Consider the following 21,985-nt stretch of genomic DNA (forward strand, 5'->3'; position numbering starts at 1 on the left):
CTCTGCTATTGCTAGAAGTCTTAGCATCTTACACCTATCAGAATGACTAAGATCAAAAGTACTGAGGACATCTTGTACTGGAGAGGATGTGGAGTAAGGGGAACACCCTTCCACTGCTGTTGGGAGTACAAACTTGTAAAGTCACTTTGAAAATCAGTATGGCGGTTTCTCAGAAAGTTGGAAAACAGCCTACCTCAAGATCCAGCATTATCATTTTTGGGCATATACCCAAAGGATACCCAAAGGACACTTGCACAATAATGTTCATAGCAGCATTATTCATAATAGTCAGAACCTGGAATCAACCTAGATGCCCCTCAACTAAATAATGGATAAAGAAAATGTGGTATATATACACAATGGAGTATTAACTGCTTAAAAAAAAGCAAAAACAACAAAATGAAACAATGAAAATTCCAGGCAAATAGATAGAACAACAACAAAGTCATCCCGAGTGAAGTAACCCAGACTCAGAAAGACAAACATGGTATGTAGTCACTCATAAGTGAATACTAGATGTAAAGGAAAAGCTAACCAGCCTACAGGCCACAGCTCCAGAGAAGCTAGGTAACAAGGAGGGCCCTAAAAGGGGTGCAGGGCTTGCCCTGGGAAAGGGAATTAGATGAAATTTCCTGAGTAAACTGGGGGCAGGGAAGGGCAGTAAAGAGAACAGGATGGGGATGAGAACATGAGGAATAGGATGGTCTATTTGGGGAAGGGACTGAGAGGGAGAGACATGAAAGAGATATCTTGATAGAGGGAGCCATTGTGAAGTTAGGGAAAAACCTGGTGCTAGTGAAATTCCCAGGAATCCACAAGGATGCACCCAGTTATTTGGTGTATTTTTAAATGAAATATATTTTACTAGTACACTAATATTTCCAATATTAGGGTCAATATTGAGTTGTTCTAGAAGACAGTTATCACTTGAGGATTTATACTCTAGGCTGTAACAGGGCTAAAACAGTCTAAGAAAGGCTTCAGGGTTTTTTACTAGACATTTTTATTTTACTTGTATGAGTATTTTGCCTCTATGTGTGTATGTGCACTGTGTCCATGCCTGAAGCCCAGGAATGGCTCCCTGGAACTGGAATTTCAGGTGGTATGAGCCACCAAGAGGATACTGGAAAATGAACCCAGGTCCTCTGAAAGAGCAAGTGCTCTTAACTATTAAGCCATTTCTTTATCTCTTCCTTTTTTAATCACTTGATAATTTCATACAAGATTATAACATGGTTTGATCAAACTTATAAATACAGTCCCTATTCTCTGTCTTCCACTACTTCCTCTATCCTTCCTACCACTTTCCCCTCCCAACTCATGTGTGAACTCTCTTTTTCTCTCTCTCTCCCTCTCTCCTCTCTCTCTCTCACATACAAAATCATGCATTTAAAATTAAAAACAAAAACCAAAGAAACTTCAATCTTATTTCTGTATTACAGATTATTAGATAATTCAAAACTTATATAGTCTTTTTGGGGGTGTTTTGGGGGGAGGGGGTTTAGTTGGTTGAGACAGTGTCTCATTTTCCAAAGTTTAGCATGGGCTCACTATATAGCCAAGGATGATCTTGAACTCCTGACTCTCCTGCCTCCATTCCCTGAGTGCTGGGATTACAGGTATATGCTACCACTTCCAGTAAAGTTTTGTTGTTGTTGTTATTTCTAGCCATAACATCTTTATAGGTTCCTTAGAGACAAAGGGCAGCTTTCAGTCCAACTGCTCATGTGGAGCTGTACCCTACACAAAGGCCAGATTCCTACTTTGCTAACTGCATTGCTGAGGGAGCACATTCTACTCCTTCAGCCAATAACCTCTAAGATAGCAGCCAACTTGCGTGTGGTCTCTGATACTTGAAAAGCCGTTGTAAAGCCTGTGCCTGCTCTCTTGCTTCCAGCTCCCGCTTCTGGCTGCTAGACTCTGTTCCTGTTCTGTAGAGGACTGTTGTCTAGGACAGTGATCTGTAATTTTTTCCCTTAAACAAATGACCCCTTTATTATTCATGATTCTGAACTGGTGAGGGATTGTTTTGTGACTTCAGTCATCACTGCGTGGTTTTGAGCTGGTTTTAAACTGAATTCCTTCATTTGCATATGAGTTGATTTAAAGTAGAAAGATTTTCTTTTAAGATTTAAATCTGATTACAGAAATATTAATACTGGTTATTCCTTTAAGGGTGCTTTCACATGTTCATTTGGTTTAGGAAAATGTACAAGCTCTGAAAATGTGTGTCTTTTTCTCCTTTTTTTTTTTGATTCTATGTTTCAAAGCCCTTTCTTCTTGATAACCTTTCCTCCTGGCTTGTCTTCTGTCAGGGCCCTCATGTCTTTATGCCCTGAAACTGCACCCATAAATTCACACCAGAAGGACCATCTAAGGATCGCTTCCTAATAAGAAAGCAACTTCAAGTACTTGAAATGACATTTTATGCATAACCCCAAGGACAGTTTGGATTATTATAATATTGGGAAATTTAAAGTTTTAAGTTTTGTTCTTAAATAAATGCAAATGTTCTTTTAAATAAGTAAATGAAGAGCTAGAGACATTGGTCAGTAGTAGAGAGCCTGCTTAGTATGCAGGAGACCATTTGGTATGATTCCCAACATTATTATTAAACATGTCTGTGTGTGTTTACAAGTTTCTGTATCTGTGTGAGCATACGAGTATAAGATAAGTGTCTCTGTATATGTGTAAGAGAAATTTTAAAAGAGGATGAGAAACCTCAGAATAAAATCTTTCCTGGCACTCTCCAATCCTTTCTTTCTCAGATTCACTATGAGATGTCTTCTTCATTCTCATGATTCTTTTTGCTAATACCTCTTTGTACATTTTATGCTTTTATGGGGTTATATTAATTACATATAATAAGCCTCACTGTGACATATTAATGTGTGTATGCATGTTTTTAGATCACTTGATCACCCTCCCCATCAGCCACTACTGTGACATGCTAACACATACATACATACATTTTGAACATTTATTCACCCTCCCTGTTACCCACTACTGTGGCATACTAACACATGCACACATGTATTTAGGTCATTTGATCACCCTCCCCGTTACCCACTACTGTGACATGCTAACACATGCACACATGTATTTAGGTCATTTGATCACCCTCCCCGTTACCCCCTCTTGTCTCCTTCTCACTCCACTAATCCCCTTCATTTTCTCATCTCGTTACTTTCACCTCATTATTTCTTCTCTTGTCCTTTGCTTTAATACTTTCTTGATATTTGTTGTGCGTGTATATGTATATGTCACAGTTCTTACCTGAAGGTCAGAGGACAACTTTGTGGCATCTGTTCCGCCCTTCTACTGTGTGGCCCCCCTGGGATCAAATTCAGGTTGTCAGGCTTGGCACAGGCGCTTTTACTCACTGAGCCTACTTACCGCCCCTTTTGTTATGTGACCCAGTGAATGTCATTGTTTTTCAGGAGCATGGGCATCTTATCCACACCACTGGGGAAGAAAAAAATGTCGCTTTCTCCCTCCACTCGCCCCCAGTAACCCTTAACTGCCTGGGGAAGAGGGAACTCTTGTGAGTCCCAGTTTCTCCCATGACAGTCTCAATGGGCCCAGGTAATCATATCTGCTGTGACTTTAAGAGTTCAAGAAGGGCATAGGGATGCTCCTTTAATCCCAGTATTCAGAATGCAGAGTCAGGAGGATCTCTGTGAGTTCAATGCCAGTGTGGTCTACATAGTGAGTTCCAAAACGGCCAGAGCTACACAGAGATACATTGTCTCACAAACAAACTAATAGATGAGCATAGCAGTCATGTGACAACTGGAGACTGTTCCACAACAGTCCCCGACATGTTCCCACTTTTACATCCTCTTCACCTTCTCTGATCTGTGGATGGGGTCATACCGATGCCCTGCTTTTGAGATGCAGTAATATAGATGCCCCACTTACGGCTAAAATTCAACAGCCACTGATTCTCAGAACTCTGAACAACCACAAGGCTCCACGTTACTGCTGCCCACTCTAAAGACCAAAGCTGACAGCAGCACCAATCTATGCAGATCAACAGCTATTGAGAGGCGATTTGATCAGCACATCGTTTCCCTTTAGCAACAGCTGTAGTTCTCTCACTAGAGCCTATTCCTTCTCCAGATTTCTGTACCAGACAGGAATTCCCACCTGCGGAGTAGCCCTCAATTCCAGTGAGAAAGTGTTGCTTGACCCCATAACGGCCTTGACACTAATGCATCAGTGCAAGTCCCTTATTCTTCCATGGTGTCTCCATCAGCATCTCTGATTGCTTTTCTCCTCCCCTAACCTCATGCAGTTCTGTAAACCATTTAAATCCCCTTCAGCACAGCTTTCATCATTTAAGATCCTTTCCACGTGTTTATCGGGCAGACGTAAACAGAGGCTTCTTCCACATGGTCCTGCTTTATCTTTCCTGTATGTAAGTAAAACCATTCTTCTTGCTGTATTTTAGCATTCTCAGTATTGCTTTGAACTAGGAAGGATTCTCCTACCTCTCCAGTTCTGGTTGCAAGTCCCATCCCTGAACTCCCGGCTCATGATCCAAAGCCACTGTGGTGATTATTTCCAGTTTATTCTACCCACTCCAATGTCTAATCCCCAAAGCATTTGTGGAATATGTCTTGTTACACATCTAACACACTGATCAATCATTATGCTGAGGGAACCGTGTAAAGATTCTGACTCCATCTGATGACACAGCCACCTGATGGTACAGGGTTAGAAAAAGTGAGGCTATTAGATTAGAAATGAATTGAGGGGGGCTCTGATCCTGTGGAGGGGTGAGTGTGTTGACCGCCATACAACTCCGTTTAGGTACACACGGTATTCCCGCCATCCTTATCTCCCTGGCTGCTCCAAAGGGGCAGCTTCCCCCAGCTAATCCCTCTCTCCTGCTACGCCATCCCAGCTTTCTGCCTGGAACCCCTCCCGTCCTCTCTCCCTTTTTCGGGGCTTAAATTCCTCCATCTCAGCCGGGGTGGGCACCGGGGTTCGGGACAGGTGGTGAGTGCAAAGGAAAGGAAGTCCCTTTGTTCTAATAGCCTGCCTGCAGCGAGCTAAGACTGCAGGCAAAGTGATTCCGGGTTAGCAAGGGACACTAATCCAGTAGAAGAAGACCCAGTGGAGGGAAGAGCCATTGGAGGGCATCTGAAGGAAGAGATGGGCAGGCGCCAAGGCAAAAATTCCTCCAACAATCTGAAAAACAACATGAAAACACCAGATCCCAGCGATCTTATGACAGAAGGACTTGAACGCCCTATTCCGGAAGAAGTGGAAAACAGTGTCATTATGAAAGCAATAGAGTCTCTTAAACAGGGTATGAATAACTCACTTAAAGAAATAGAAGACAAATATAACAAAAAATGGAAGAAATGAGAAAAGAAATGGAAGACAAATATAACAAAAAGGTTGAAGAAATGAGTAAATTCGTAAATGATACCCTGGGAAACCAAGAAAAAGCAATCAAACAGGTAATGGAATCAGTTCAAGAATTGAAAACTGAAATGAAGGCAGTGAGGAAAACAAAATCCGAGGGCCGGCTGGATATGGAAAACCTAGGTAAACGAACGGAGACTACAGAATCAAGCTTAACCAATAGAATACAAGAGATAGAAGAACGAATCTCAGATTATGAAGACACCATAGAGAAAATAAACGCCCTGACCAAAGAAAACAGCAAATCCAACAAATTCTCATCACAAAACATTCAGGAAATATGGGACATAATAAAAAAACCAAATCTAAGAATAATAGGAGTAGAAGAAGGAGAAGAATTGCAGATCAAAGGTCCAGAAGATATATTCAACAAAATTATAGAAGAAAACTTTCCCATCCTAAAGAGGGATATTCCTATGAAGGTGCAAGAAGCATACAGAACACCGAATAGATTGGATCAGAAAAAAACATCCCCTGGCCATATAATAATCAAAACACAAAGCAGTCAGATTAAAGAAAGGATATTAAGAGCTGCAAAGGAAAAAGGTCAAGTAACCTATAAAGGTAAACCTATCAGACTTACACCAGACTTCTCTATAGAAACCATGAAAGCCAGAAGGTCCTGGATAGAGGTACTGCAGAAATTAAGGGACCATGGATGCAAGCCCAGACTACTTTACCCAGCTAAGCTTTCGTTCACTATCAACGGAGAAAACAAAATATTTCAGGATAAAAACAAATTTAAACAATACGTAACTACTAATCCAGCCTTACAGAGAATACTAGAAGGAAAATTACATCCCAAGGAATCCAATATTGCCAACACTGACTACAATAATTCAGACATCTAGCGACCCTTCACTAGCACAATTCAAAGAAGGAAAACACATACACTCTATTACCCCCCAAAAAATGACTGGAGTCAACAACCAATGGTCATTAATATCACTTAATATCAATGGACTCAATTCACCTATAAAGAGGCACAGACTTAGAGACTGGTTATGAAAACAGGATCCAACATTCTGCTGTTTACAAGAAACACACCTCAACCACAAAGACAGACACCTACTCAGAGTAAAGGGTTGGGAAAAGGTTTTCCAAGCAAATGGACCTAAGAAACAAGCGGGTGTGGCCATTCTAATATCTAACAAAATCGACTTCAAACTAAAATCAATCAGAAGAGATGGAGATGGACATTTCATACTCATAACAGGAACAACTCATCAGGAAGAAGTCTCAATCCTGAATATCTATGCCCCTAATGTAAAGGCACCCACATATGTAAAAGAAACTCTTCTAGAACTCAAGGCAGTCATCAAACCACACACGCTAATAGTAGGAGACTTCAACACTCCTCTCTCACCAATGGACAGGTCAATCAGACAGAAACCAAACAGAGAATTAAGAGATTTATTGGAGGTATTGAATCAAATGGACTTAACAGACATCTATAGAACACTCCACCCAAATAGGAAAGAATATACCCTCTTCTCTGCAGTTCATGGAACCTTCTCGAAGATTGACCACATACTCGGTAACAAAGCAAACTCCCACAGATACAAAAAAAATATTAGTAACCACCTGTGTCTTGTCAGACCACCATGGATTAAAATTAGAATTCAACAACAATGCTACCCCCAGGAAGTCAACAAACTCATGGAAGTTGAACAGTCAACTACTAAATCACCCCTGGGTCAGGGACGAAATTAAGAAAGAAATTAAAGTCTTCCTTGAATTTAATGAAAACAAAGACACAACATACTCAAACCTATGGGACACTATGAAAGCAGTGCTAAGAGGAAAGTTCATAGCAATAGGTGCCCAACTAAAGAAAACGGAGAAAGCACACATTGGAGACCTAACAGCACACTTGAAAGCTCTAGAAAAAAAAGAAGCTGATTCACCCAGGAGGAGTAGAAGACTGGAAATAATCAAACTGAGGGCCGAAATCAACAAAATAGAAACAGAGAAAACAATCCAAAGAATCAATGAATCAAAAAGCTGGTTCTTGGAGAAAATCAACAAGATTGACAAACCCCTATCCAAACTAATCAAACGGCAGAGAGAGAACTTGCAAATTAATAGGATCAGAAATGAAAAGGGGATATAGCCACAGACACAGAGGAAATTCAGAGAATCATTAGATCTTACTACGAAAGTTTATATGCCACAAGTTGGAAAATTTAAAAGAAATGGACATTTTTTTAGATAAGTACCATATACCAAAGTTGAACCAAGAACAGGTGAACAATCTAAATAGACCTGTTAGTCGCGAAGAATTAGAAGCTGTTATCAGAAATCTCCCTGCCAAAAAAAGCCCAGGACCAGATGGTTTCAATGCAGAATTCTACCAGAACTTCCAGGAAGAGCTAATTCCTATACTCCTTAATGTATTCCATAATATAAAACAGAAGAGTCACTGCCAAACTCCTTTTATGAAGCTACAGTTACCTTAATACCAAAACCACATAAAGACACAACCAAGAAAGAGAATTACAGGCCAATCTCACTCATGAACATCGATGCGAAAATTCTCAATAAAATCCTGGCAAACCGAATCCAGGAACACATTAGAAAAATTATTCATTATGATCAAGTAGGCTTCATCCCAGAGATGCAGGGCTGGTTCAACATACGCAAATCTATCAATGTAATCCATCATATAAATAAACTGAAAGAAAAAAACCATATGATCATTTCATTGGATGCTGAAAAAGCATTTGACAAAATTCAACACCCATTTATGATAAAGGTGTTGGAGAGACTGGGGATACAAGGATCATACCTAAATATAATAAAAGCAATATACAGCAAGCCGACAGCTAACATCAAATTGAATGGAGAGAAACTCAAAGCCTTTCCACTAAAATCAGGAACACGACAAGGCTGTCCACTCTCTCCATACCTCTTCAATATAGTGCTTGAAATTCTAGCAATAGCAATAAGACAACAGAAGGAGATCAAGGGGATTCGAATTGGAAAGGATGAAGTTAAACTTTCGTTATTTGCTGACGATATGATAGTGTACATAAGTGACCCCAAAAACTCTACCAAAGAACTCCTACAGCTGATAAACACCTTTAGTAATGTGGCAGGATACAAGATCAACTCCAAAAAATCAGTGGCCCTCCTATACACAAAGGATAAAGAAGCTGAGAGGGAAATCAGAGAAACATCACCTTTCACGATAGCCACAAATAGCATAATATATCTTGGGGTTACTCTAACCAAGGAAGTGAAAGACCTATTTGACAAGAACTTTAAGTCTTTGAAGAAAGAAATTGAGGAGGATACCAGAAAATGGAAAGATCTCCCTTGTTCTTGGATTGGGAGGATCAACATAGTAAAAATGGTAATTCTACCAAAAGCAATCTATAGATTCAATGCAATCCCCATCAAAATCCCATCAAACTTCTTCACAGACCTTGAGAAAACAATAATCAAGTTTATATGGCAAAACAAAAAACCCAGGATAGCCAAAACAATCTTATACAATAAAGGAACTTCAGGAGGCATTACCATCCCTGACTTCAAACTCTATTACAGAGCTACAGTATTGAAAACAGCTTGGTATTGGCATAAGAACAGAGAAATCGACCTTTGGAATCGAATAGAAGACCCGGATATTAACCCACAAACCTATGAACACCTAATTTTTGACAAGGGAGCTAAAGGTATACAATGGAAGAAGGAAAGCATCTTTAACAAATGGTGCTGGCATAACTGGATGTCAACCTGTAGAAGGATGAAAGTAGATCCATACCTATCACCATGCACAAAACTCAGGTCCAAATGGATTAAAGACATCAACATTAATCCGTCCACTTTGAACCTGATAGAAGAGAAAGTGGGAAGTAGTCTACAAGATATAGGCACGGGAGGCCTCTTCCTAAGCAGGACCCCAGCTGCACAGACAATAAGAGAAACAATGAATAAATGGGATCTACTGAAACTGAGAAGCTTCTGTAAAGCAAAGGACACTGTCAGTAAGACAAAAAGGCTGCCTTCTGACTGGGAGAAGATCTTCACCAACCCCTCATCAGACAAAGGTCTGATCTCCAAAATATACAAAGAACTCAAGAAACTAGACACTAAAACTCTAATTAACCCAATTAAAAAATGGGGTACTGATCTGAACAGAGAATTCACAACAGATGAACTTCGAATGGCCAGAAGACACTTAAGGTCATGCTCAACCTCCTTAGCGATCAGGGAAATGCAAATTAAAACCACTTTGAGATACCATCTTACACCTGTCAGAATAGCTAAAGTCAAAAACACCAATGATAGCCTATGCTGGAGAGGATGTGGGGTGAGGGGAACACTCATCCATTGTTGGTGGGAATGCAAACTTGTGCAGCCACTGTGGAAATCAGTGTGGCGGTTTCTCAGGAAACTGGGAGTCAATCTCCCTCAGGACCCAGCAATTCCACTCTTGGGAATATACCCTAGAGATTCCCTAGCATACTACAAAAGCATTTGTTCAACTATGTTCATAGCAGCACTATTTGTAATAGCCAGAACCTGGAAACAGCCTAGGTGCCCCTCAATAGAAGAATGGTTAAAAAAGGTGTGGAACATATACACATTAGAGTTTTACTCAGCGGTAAAAAATAATGACATCTTGAATTTTGCATGCAAATGGATGGAAATAGAAAACGCTTTACTGAGTGAGGTAAGCCAGACCCAAAAAGAGGAACACGGTATGTATTCACTCATAAGTGGATTCTAACCATAATTTAAAGGTCTTTGAGCCTATTATTCGTGATCCTAGAGAAACTAAATAAGAAGACAAACCTGATGAAGATTATTTAGCTATCCGCCAGGAGGTAGGAAATATTCAAGAGTCCCAGGTAACCTTGAGTGCATGGGGGGGGGGGGGGGGTGGGAGGGTTGTTGGAAGGGGAGAGGGTTAGAGAGAAGGGAGTAGGGGAGGAATGGAAAAAGCTTGGTTGACCGGGATGGGGTGAAGGGAGGAAGGATGAATATGGGATCAGGGAAGAATATATTTCAACTAAGGGAGTCATTTTAGGGTTTATAGGAAACTTGATTATATATGGGATCCCAGGTCCAAGGAGAGATCCCCAGATTGTTCTCTGGACAGAGGAGAGGGTGCCTGAACCGGCCTTGGCCCATAACCATACTGGTGAATATTTTGCTTATCACCATAGATCCTTCAACTGGCCAAATGAGGAGCAGAAGGACGAAGAAAATGATGAAGGACTGCGAGGGATGCTATCACCCACTGATACAAGGGGTCGGATCTAATGAGAGTTTACCAAGGGCAGTTGGACTGCGTCTGAACGAGCATGTGATCCAACCAGATTCTCTGAATGCCACCGGATTTTCTGAATGTGGCTGGCCCGGAGTCTTTCTGAGAAGCCATTGACAATGTCACTGGGACTAGTTTCCTCTGCATATACTGGATTTTTGGGATCCAGTCTGTTTGGATACTCACCTTCCTGGACCTGGAGGGAGGGGGGACGATCTTGAACTTCCCACAGGGCTTGAAACCCTGACTGACCTTAGGGACAAAGAGGGAGGAGGAGAGGGAGGGGGGAGTGGGAGGGTGTTGGGAAGAGGGGCGTAAATGAAAACTTTTATAATTTAATAAAATTACTTTAAAAAAAGAAAATAAATAAATAAATAAATCTATTCACTTGGGAAAAAAAAAGAAATGAATTGAGGGGGAAGTGTTAACACAGCATCTTACACTATAGACCAAACTGGCTTTAAATGCATGGTAATTCTTCTGCCTTAGCCTCCCAAGTGTTAGCACTATAGGCATGAACCATCACATCCAGCTGAGAACAATGTTCACATGCTGTGGTATATCCTGATTGAGGTCACAGAGATCATTGTCTCTACCTTCTGAGTGCTTCCATTAGAGAGGATCTTTCTACACTCACAGACCAGCTCCTATCTTTCTGATTCTCCGAACAACCATTCTATTTGTGGAGTGGTGTTCCGTTCTAGAGTTGGTAATGAAACTAGTCAAATTTCCAATCTGCAGTCGCTAATAAAGGTGATCAACTAAACTGTGATGTTGTGCTCTGACATAATCTCTAATCCAAGGGTGGGAGTTCTCCCTGGAGTCAAAAGATAGGCTAGTAACCCTTGGATAAATGTCCAGAAGAAATATAGAAGTGTTTAAACATTACACTGTATTGTGTGTAATTGATACACACACACACACACACGTATGATCTATGAGACCATTTAGTGTTGCTCATGTATATGTGTGTTTAAGCCTAACTGCTTGGCTTTGAATAACAAATTAGGGACCTCATCCATAGGGAACATCGATTCTCCTCTAAGAAGCCATGAGTTACCGATAGCTCTTCATCTAGGCTTTGGGAGGGTTGTCTCATTCACGCTGGCATGTCAACTGGTGCTAGCATTTTGCGGGTCTAATTGAGTTGACCACAGTATTGAGACTTTTATGGGTACAACTTCCATGGTTTATATGAAAGACACCCTCTCACAGCAGACATCTTGGTCCTCTGGTTCTTGTAATCTTTCTGTCCCCTTTTCTGTGACATTCCCAGGGGCTCCTGACTAGGAGTTGTGATGTAAATGCATCAGTAGGGACCATCGCTCAAGGTTCTCTGCTTTATGACCATTTGTGGATATCTGTAGTGTTCTCCATCTGTTACAAGGAGAAACTCTGTGATGCGGAGTGGGAGCTTATACCTTACACCTATCTGTGGGTATAAGGATAAGGATTTAGAATTTGGAAATTGTACTCGTTTAGGAAAGTGGCAGGAATCTGATTTCCATTTGCTTTTGCTTATATAACTTGGGTAAATATTTTTCAGTTATTATCAAAACATCCCCATATAATACCATATTCCTCCAGGTAGGACAAAATAATATGAAGATATATTTTTAAAAAATATTAGTTTAAGGTGTTAGAAAGGAGTTATCCTCCATGGATACATAATGCTTCTCCCACAAGCCATAGTATAGTATCTAAAATTTCCAGTGCCAAGTGTGGAATATTTCCTTATGAATTGTTAGCCAGGGAGGCCCTCGATGCCCCCCCAAACAACACAGATGGCTGCCATTCCTCTTGGTTTCCAACCAGAATCAGAGAGTAAGACCTTGTTGCTGAGGACAGCACACTCGTGAGTTGGAGGACACAGAGAAATCGAGTAGGAACTGACATGAAAATTTCCTCCCGGCTAGCGAGTGCCGAAATGTGCTATGGGAGAGAAACATCTGTGGTTTCCTAGAGCAGTAGTGGACCCTGCATGCTATACAGCACTGACCCGTCAGGCAAAAGTGCTACTGGTTCAATAGTGGCATGAATGTCTTGGAAGTAGTCATTCACTTTCTGTTTGGATTTGAGGTCCACTCTACAGAGAAAATTCATTCCTGGCACTGTGAAACCTAAGCAAAAAAAAAAAAAAAAACATGGCTGAGGAAGTCATAGGTTCTAGAGAGGAGCCCCCTACTGTTCTTTTTGTTAAATAGACCTGTCATTAAAATACAATCTAAATATTCGTGTTTATACCTATAGGGTGCTGCTGCTCTCAACCTTAGTTAGAGAATCATGTGTTTGCCTCCAGTGGGCAGGTATTCATGCGGAAACTCAGAGCCAGTCAGGGTGCTGAGAAGAAGTGACTGTTCCGTGCTCAGAACTAAACCATCAACACTCTACTCCCCGCTCCCCAACCCAGTACATACACAGACACACACAGACACACACACAGAGAGAGAGAGAGAGACAGAGAGAGAGAGACAGAGACAGAGACAGAGAGACAGAGACAGAGAGACAGAGACAGAGACAGAGGGGGGGAGAGACTGCTTTGGACACGTGATGGAGTAAAGTTGGGAGGAAGTGAGCTAACAAAAGAGAACAGCATCCACAGGTACAAAATTGACCTAAGTATCAGGAGTTAGGTAGATTCTGGAAAAGAACAAAGGATAATGGTCCAGGCCCACCATGCACACCAAATGGCTTAAGGTCAAAATAATGAGGTGACATTCTTCTGGCATCTGCTCAATGGACGGACAGGTGGGGAGGGCAGCTAGAGTGTGGAACGTCTGTGTTTGGGGAAGGATTGCATGACTACTTTTCCCTCCCTTCTGAACTCCTTTGAATGAGCATTCTCAGAAACCATCCTTGAACATACACGTAGCCATTATTTTATCTCCAATTATATCTACAAAAGCAAGCCAGGGTTCTAGTACTATTCTCGTCCTCTCGTTTTCCCAAGATTAACATGCAAAGAGAGCCAGAAATAAGAGCCTTGTGTTCCTACTGGAATTAGGATACAAACAAGATGCTGAATTTAGCCACGCTCATTTATTAAGTTGTTTGCATAGGAGTTGGTGGTAAGGGAGTTCTTACACAATGTCCCTGGCAAACAAGAAGCTGAAGGTTTAGCAGTTGTTCTGGTTACTAGGGTAGTTACCCCAGTGCAGGCCAATGGCAGTGATGTAGTTGGTAGCTCTGCCACTGATGTAGCGAAGTACGGTGTTAGGATGCAAGGGAACAGCATTGAAACTTATGCCTTCTTTTCCTCCGAAAGACAGGCGGCGGCCCTTGCTTGTGATGAAGACCAGCTTCCTCAGATAGTGTTTGTATTTGCCGGACACCTGAATCACTGATTCCCCAGGGTACAGAAAGATCTCTTCCAAGTCTCCATGTGTGCCGCCTACATTGTCACTCCATGTCCTGCCGTAGCGTACCTGGAGACTGGAGGTGATCAAAATTCAGGACCTCCTGGTCTATATGATGAGACTTTTAAAGAGGTAACAGAGAAGACAAGTCCCCCGCAACACCCACACCCTGGATATGAATGATGGATGAACCCTAGAAGGTCATGCTGAGAACTTTAGCCAACAACAGGGACAGAAAGAACTAGCTCAGGAGAGCAACAAGCAAAGATGGACAAGAGAGAAAAATCAATGTGTTCAGTTTGAGGTCCCTGAGAGCTCAGGATTACATGATTTTCCAACTTCAGGCACACTGGAGGAAGTGAAGTTAAAAAACAAACCCACAGATCCAGAACCGAGGACTTCCAACATTTTACCCGCTCATGTATTACCTGTGACTTGTTGATTTAAAGAAGCATGATTCAAGGTAAATAAGAACTCAGTATAGTATGACCCTCCATAGACCCTAGACCACAGGAACCTGAAGACTCTTACCCTATGATATAGTGTGTGTCAGCTCGAATACGGATGGCGGTAATGGGACCTTCCATCTGGTTGCCAGAATGAGAGAATCGTCTTCCTGTAACGCCTCCATATTCCCCATTATAAGAGGAGGACTTGACCTGAACTAGAGGGGAAGAGGCGTTGGGGGTAGAAACAGCCCAGGAACCCAGCTGTTCCCTAACATCTTTATTCTTCCCCACCACTCCAAGCCACTGTAAAAAAGCTTTGACTAACAGTTTTGCAAGAGTCGCTCTTCCCGGGATCCCATGACCAGGCATCTCGCTTACCTTCATTGGCAGAGGCTGACACACAGAGAAAGGCTAGGAGAGCAATGGCCAACATTCTGAGGCTGGAATGTGAAGAAGGGGAAAGAAGAAAGCTTATCAATTCCCCGGCTTTGCATGTAGACTTAGGCTTTTCAGTTTTTCAATGTAGATCTAATCAATGCAGCCTTGAGCTCAGAGGAGACTGTCCACTGATAGTCTTGCTCCTTCCCGATGCTGTCTCCTGAGTCCCTAATTTCTCTGGTCTGGTTGTAACTAACGTTCTTTTCTCAATCAAAAAGATCAATCCTGACTTTCTGTTGGATTATCTGAGTTGAACCTCATCCCATCCTGGCACACAGCAGGAAAGTACTCAGAAGACGAGACAGAGGCCATTTCTAAGGCATGGAGATGATGAAGCTCACTAAACTAAGAATCTGAGCCAAACTTGCCTGTGTGAGATTAGCCTGGCTGATAAGGCGTGTGAGGCACAGAGGTTAACTCCCTACCGTTATCATACTGTTGAGTCAGAAGAAAGAGCATTTAGAGGTGCCTCTGTGTCACCCAGGAGGACAAAGGGAGTGACAGAAAAGACTGCCGACATCAGTGTCCAAGCAGTTCTGGTGCAGCTGGGATAGGCTGGGAGGTCGCATAACTGGGGACAAGCTCAAGACATTAGATCCAAGGCATCCAGTTGTCATAATCCCTCCTCTAGCAGTCAGATCTTCCCGTTTACATGCCCTGAGCACCCATGGTATCCTCATCCCTTTAGCTGGAACTCGAAGCCCCTGTGCCCCAAACTAGCTGAGGTCCAGGTGCCAATGTTCAAGTCTCCCTGCCACAATCTAGGCATTCTCTTCTCGGGCAAAGATTTTAGTATCCCCTCTCCCCAAACTCACTCCTTACCTGGCAGTGTCAGATGCAACATGATGCTCCAGTGATTTCCAGATCTTTTTATATCATATCAAGCCCTCCCACTGTTCTTTATCATGTAAACTTCAGACCCAGAACAAATATGATCAACCTCTTAGGATCAGGTGTCTCATAAGCTCTGAAGCATCTTAATCTACTCCTCCTCCCGTGAGTCACAGGTGGCAAGGTGGGGTCCACTCCAGGCATAGTGACAAATTTCAGTATAGGCAGAGAAACTAGCTAAAACTCACTGAAGAACAACTGGGTGAACGAAAAGCTCACATAATCTAAAGAGCCTGATCTAGCCAGGTGGCATGGCTTGCACCTGTAAAAGGAACATTTGAGAGGCGTAGGCAGGAAAATCTTGAGTTCAAGGCCAGTCTGGGCTTTGGGGCAAGAACCTGCCTCAAAACTAAAACAAGGAAAAGAAATGGAATCCAAGAGTCCTGGCAGAAGATTCCCTCTATCCCAAGTGGTCTGTGGGCCTGAAGCCCACCTTCTACTGCAATAAACATGGTCTGTTAGGCATTTGGAATTCCCCCAGAAAGGAAATGCACTTCCTAAGCAAAGCCTAGTATTTTCCTGACAATTTTTATCTATTTGCTGATATTTTATTATGAAAACTCAAAACATAGTAAAGTTTAAAGAATTATATAACGAATCTCTATTTTTTTATTGATATTCATTGAGCTCTACATTTTTCTCTGCTCCCCTCCCCCTTCAACTCTCCCCCAGTGTCCCCATGCTCCCAATTTACTCAGGAGATCTTGTCTTTTTATACTTTCTACTTCCCATGTAGATTAGATCTATGTAAGTCTCTCTTAGTATCAGTATTGTTGTCTAAGTTCTCTGGGATTGTGGTTTGTAGGCTGGCTTTCATTGTTTTATGTTTAAAAACCACCTATGAGTGAGTACATGTGATAATTGTCTTTCTGTGTCTGGGTTACCTCACTCAAAATAATGTTTTCTAGTTCCATCCATTTGCCTGCAAAATTTAAGCTGCTGTTACTTTTTTTCTGCTGTGTAGTACTCCATTGTGAAAATGTACCACTTTTTTTTATCTATTCTTCGATTGAGGGGCGTTTAGGTTGTTTCCAGGTTCTGGCTAAGACAAACAAAGCTGCTATGAACATAGTTGAGCACATGTCTTTGTGGCACGATTGAGCATCCTTTTGATATATACCTAAGACTGGTATTATTGAGTCTTGAGAAAGGTTGTTTCCTAATTTTCCGAGAAATCACCACATTGACATCCAAAGGGGTTGTACCAGCTTGCATTCCCACCAGCAATGCAGAAGTGTTCCCTTTTCCCCACAACCTCTCCAGCATAAGTTGTCATCAGTGTTTTTTATCTTGGCCATTCTTACAGGTATAAGATGGAATCTCAGAGTTGTTTTGATTTGCATTTCTCTGATGGCTAAGGATGTTGAACATTTCCTTAAGTGACGTTCAGCCATTTTAGATTCCTCTGTTGAGAGTTCTCTATTTAGATCTGTACTCTATTTTTTATTGGATTATGTGATCTTTTGGTGTCCAATTTCTTGAGTTCTTTGTGTATTTTGGAGATCAGACCTCTGTCTAATGTGAGGTTAGTGAAGATATTTTCCCATTCTGTAGGCTGTTGTTTTGTCTTGTTGACAGTGTCTTTTGCTTTACAGGAGCTTTTTCGTTTCAGGAGGTCCCATTAATTAATTGTTTCTCTTAGTTTCTGTACTGCTGGGGTTCTATTTAGGAAGTGGTTCCCTGTGCCAATGCGTTCAAGTGTACTTCCCACTTTCTCTTCTATAAGGTTCAGTGTGGCTGGCTTTATATTGAGGTCATTGATCCATTTGGACTTGAGTTTTGTGCATGGTGATAGATATGGGTCTATTTTCATTTTTCTACAGGTTGATATCCAGTTATGCCAGCACCACTTGTTAAATATGCTTTCTTTTTTCCATTTGATATTTTTTGCTTCTTTATCAATTATCAGGTGTTTGAAGATGTGTGGATTGATGTCCGGGTCTTCTATTTGGTTCCATTGGTCCTGCTGTCTGTTCTTATGCCAGTACCCGAATCTCTATTAAAAATAAATGATGGGCTGGAGAGATGGCTCCATGGTCAGTCGCACTGGTTACTCTTGCAGAGGACCTGGGTTTGATTCTTGGCACCCACATGGTGGTGTACAGCTGTCTGTAACTCCGATTCCCACGTCTGATCTCTGTAGGCACCCAGCATAGACATATATGCAGGCAAAACACGCAAAAAATAAAATGAAAAAAATCTTAAATAAGTAAATAAATAAGATTATGAGACTTTCAAACTGTTTTTTGCTACTTAATTCCAAACATATTACATATTAAAAGCATTGCTGCTGTGTGACAAAGTTCTCCTGGGCAGATACAACATGCACATCTACTTGCCCCAGATAGGGAGCCCAAGACAGACCAAAGCAGGGATACCATCGAGGTCCAGTGTGGTGAACCGCTAGTTTTAGTGGGGAATACTTACAGGAATCTAGGCGAAGGATTACTTACAAGGAGCAGAAATGACTCTGCACCACCAAAGTCCACGCCAGCATGGATAGCAGCTCAGAAAAGCTGGGAACCTGGAGCATACTTGCACAAATACCCCCCCAACACACGTAATTTTCTCATGGTGTGATATTTGGTTGAAAATAGAGCATTTTTCTTTGTTTTATGTAAATGTTTCTTAAAATTCTTTCTTGGACCTGGAAACAACCTAGATGTCCGTTAACTAAAGAGCTAATGAAGAAAATGTGGTACTTTACACAATGCATTATTCCTCAGCAGTAAAAAACTATGACATCATGAACTTTGCAAGCAAATTGATGGAACTAGAAAAAAAAATCATCCTGAGCAAGCTAAACCAGACCCAGAAAGACAAACAAGGTATGTACTCACTCATAAGTGGATACTAGATATAAAACAAACTTAATCAGATCATAATCCATAGCACCAGAGAAGCTAGGAAACAAGGAGGACCCTAAGAGAGACACATGGATCACCCTGAGAAGGGGAAATAGATGAGATCTTCTGGGTAAACTGAGGGTGGGGACAGTAAAGTGGAGGGGATGGGGGATGAGGATGGTCAAATTGGGGGAGGGCCGGAGTGGGAAAACAATGAAAGAGAGGGAGTCATTATGAGACTAGGGAGAAACCTGATGCTAGAGAAATTCCCAGGAATCCTCAAGAATGACCCCAGCTAAGTCCCTAAGCAATAGTGAAGAGGGTGCCTGAACCGGTTACCCTGTAATCAGATCAACGACTACCCTAACTGTCAGCATAGAAGTTTCACCCAATAACTGATGGAAGCAGATGCAGAGATCCACAGTGAAGCACTGGGTGAGCTCCCAAAGTCCACTCAAAGAGGGGGAGAAGCAATAATAAAGGCAAATGGCTTAAGATCATGATGGATGGAGAAACCCACTGAAACAGCTTACCTGAGCTAAGGGAACTCACTGACTCTGAATTCAAAGCAGGGGAAACAGCATAGGACCAAACTAGGCCCTCTGAATGTGGGTGACAGTTGTATGACTGGAATGATCTGCGGGGCCACTGACGGTGGGACCAGGGTTTATCCCTACTGTTTGGACTGGCTTTTTTGAGTCCATTCTCTTTGGAGGGATGCCTTGCTCAGTCTAGATGTAGTGGGGAGGGCCTTGGTCCTGTCTCCCTGTTTAAAACATGCCTTTCTGTTCATTATCATACTTGATCCAAGACAAATCTGCAAGGAAGGCCTTATCCATGTAAGCCTGAAATTCAGAGGCCAAGAGACATTTCTAAAGCTACATAACTAGTTACTAGATGGATGAGATTTGTCAACAATGTGTTGAGCAGGATTTTTAAACATCCGTGATCACATTTCATGACCCTCTAATCTCTGATTATAAAATTAGCGAGTAAGGGAAAAGACACACAATACACAATGAATGTTCTTGAATTTCAGTCACCATAATTCTCAAAGGTGACTGGCAAGTGTTTGCAAAGGGAGTGCTCATCATTCACTGGAAGGTTCTTAGGAAGTCATTATGAGGGAGGACTGAAGTAAATATTTGTAATCTAAAATATTATGATCTGCCTCTTTAGACCACTGGAGAAATAACTAAAATAAATAAGTGACTAGGCAAGTCCACCTATAAAGAATTAGTTACTGTTTGGCTCTTCTCAGAGGAAGGAAGCCCTAAGCTTACATGGTCTACATCATCAGGCCTAAGAGAAGCCTCAGGCTGCCTTGTCTCCCTAGACATCTTTCACATAAAGTCCAAACCCTTTTGTTTTAAGTATGTATTCATAAACCAAGGGATCTGATTCACATTTTGGACTCAAGAAAATTTTCCAGGGGATAACCCTGGTAAGATGACAATTCTCTGTTCTCTAGATAACTGAGTCTTTTTTCCTTTTTCTTTTTTTTTTTTAAAGATTTTTTAAATTTATTTTATTTACAGTGTTCTGTCTGCATGTGTGCCTGTAGGCCAGAAGAGGGCACCAGATTTCTTTACATATGGTTGTCAGGAATTGAACTCAGGACCTCTGGAAGAACAATCAGTGTTCTTAACCTCTGAGCCATCTCTCCAGTCCCTGAGTCTTTTTTCAAAAGTAGTTGGTGGTTTTTTTGTTTTGATTTGTTGTTTGTTTGTTTTTGGAGACAGGGTATCTCTGTGTAACAGGCCTAGCTGTCCTGAAACTAGCTCTCGTTGAACAGACTGGCCTCGAACTCAAAGAGATCAACCTGCTTCTGCCTCCAGAGTGCTGTGATTAAAGGCATGTGCCACCACCACCACCAGGCTTAGTTGGTTGGTGCCTGTTTATCTCTCTTTTTAGTTTGCTGAAACCTAGATAATCGTCACTGGAAATGATTTCACTTAGAATCGACTCGTAAAACTGCACTAAGAGCTTACACAGACTGGATGTTCTCCCCGGGATGCCGCTACAAAGACCCCTCTATAGCTGCTGAGTTCTCTCTCTGTTTCTCTATGTCTCTAACTTGCATATCTGTCTGGGAGCCAGTCTACACTGCCAGTACACTGCACGCCTCCCTCCCCTGCAGCCAAGGTGCAGTCCCCCGATGCAACCCCCTCCACCAGCTGTGTGGGAGCCCAGCCGATTCCCACCAAGTCATTTGTTTTTGTTTGTAAAAGGTGTCTCCGGATCACAATTTTCTCACAATTTCTCGCCAGAGTTGCGACTCCTCACCCGAAGCGCTTCCCCACTCACTCCTCCCGTCCTGGCACAGCGCCACCGGTTTCCCGGCCCCCATCAGGAAAACTTTCCAAGAGAGCACTGCAGGAGACAGACACTTGTGTCTCCCAGACACCCTGCCGGGTGGACTTTGGTCAAACTGGGGGAGGAGGCACCAAGAGGTAGGAGGGAAATTAAGCTGCCTAGCGACCCCTACCTCTCCAAAGATTTGAACTGTGTCGGGGAGCAATTTCTGGGCATACCTTTGCCACTCCGTCTCTCTGCCTCTGTCTCTCTGCATCTGTCTCTCTGTGTCTCTGTGTCTCTGTCTTTGTGTGTGTCTCTCTCTCTGTCTCCCTGTCTGTCTCTTTCTATCTCTCTGTCTCTCTCTTCTAGCACTTCCTCTCTCATTTCCTTTTTCTGAAAACCAGCTGGCGAGGGTAAGGCAAGACCCCAGTGCCAACTATGTGAAAGTATCTAATTCAAAGGACAAACACAATCTTTTCTTTCTTTCCTCACTCCCAGTTAAGAACAAGAAGTCAGGGATGAGGGACCACCTGATGTGCAGTGACCCATTGGGGCCAGAGTCTAGACCTGTAAAGACTTAAGTTAAGACTTAAGCGTTTCCTCTTGTGAACCATTCTCTAACTGCTCCCTACTGTCTGAGGCCTGAGATAGGACGTTAAACAATCGGTGGCGGAATTGTGGACTCATTTCTATCCTTCTCGGTCCCTCCTCAGCTGTCTCCACCCAACTTCTTCAAACACTACATTGATTAGATTCTGAGAGATACTGAAATGGCTTTTGGCTCTAAAACTTTGATCTGATCTGGAAAACTCCAGTGCACTTTGGTCCTTCTCCCTTGGGTCGAGTGATTTCATGAGGTTAATACTCAACCCAACTCCAAGAAAAGGCCTCAGAGGCTTCTGAGTGCATGGCATCAGCAATACTCAGCACGCCCAACTATGTGCTCTGTTGACACAGGGCTGAGTGGACGCAGCACCCTCATGGTTAGGCCCTGCG

At 42.2% G+C, this 21,985-nt stretch overlaps 1 protein-coding gene across 2 annotated transcripts; it reads right to left on the reverse strand.

The window, feature by feature from the left end:
• Positions 1 to 13,731: 13,731 nt before the first annotated feature.
• On the reverse strand, positions 13,732 to 21,049 carry LOC125394532 (zymogen granule membrane protein 16-like). Of its 2 annotated transcripts, none has more exons than XM_048425435.3 (4): positions 20,978 to 21,049; positions 14,895 to 14,956; positions 14,599 to 14,731; positions 13,732 to 14,143 (listed from the first exon to the last, which is right to left on the reverse strand). In XM_048425435.3, exons 2-4 carry the CDS (start codon positions 14,947 to 14,949, stop codon positions 13,828 to 13,830), a joined length of 504 nt encoding a protein of 167 aa, XP_048281392.3. In that variant the 5' UTR covers positions 14,950 to 14,956; positions 20,978 to 21,049; the 3' UTR covers positions 13,732 to 13,827. The 2 variants fall into 2 exon arrangements, with proteins under 2 accessions (XP_048281392.3, XP_048281390.3); XM_048425433.3 differs by having other exon boundaries at positions 20,949 to 21,049.
• Between the last annotated feature and the right edge of the window lie 936 nt (positions 21,050 to 21,985).

The sequence above is a fragment of the Myodes glareolus genome, chromosome 1 (assembly GCF_982192425.1).
Source record: "Myodes glareolus chromosome 1, mMyoGla1.1, whole genome shotgun sequence".
Taxonomy (NCBI): Eukaryota; Metazoa; Chordata; class Mammalia; order Rodentia; family Cricetidae; genus Myodes; species Myodes glareolus.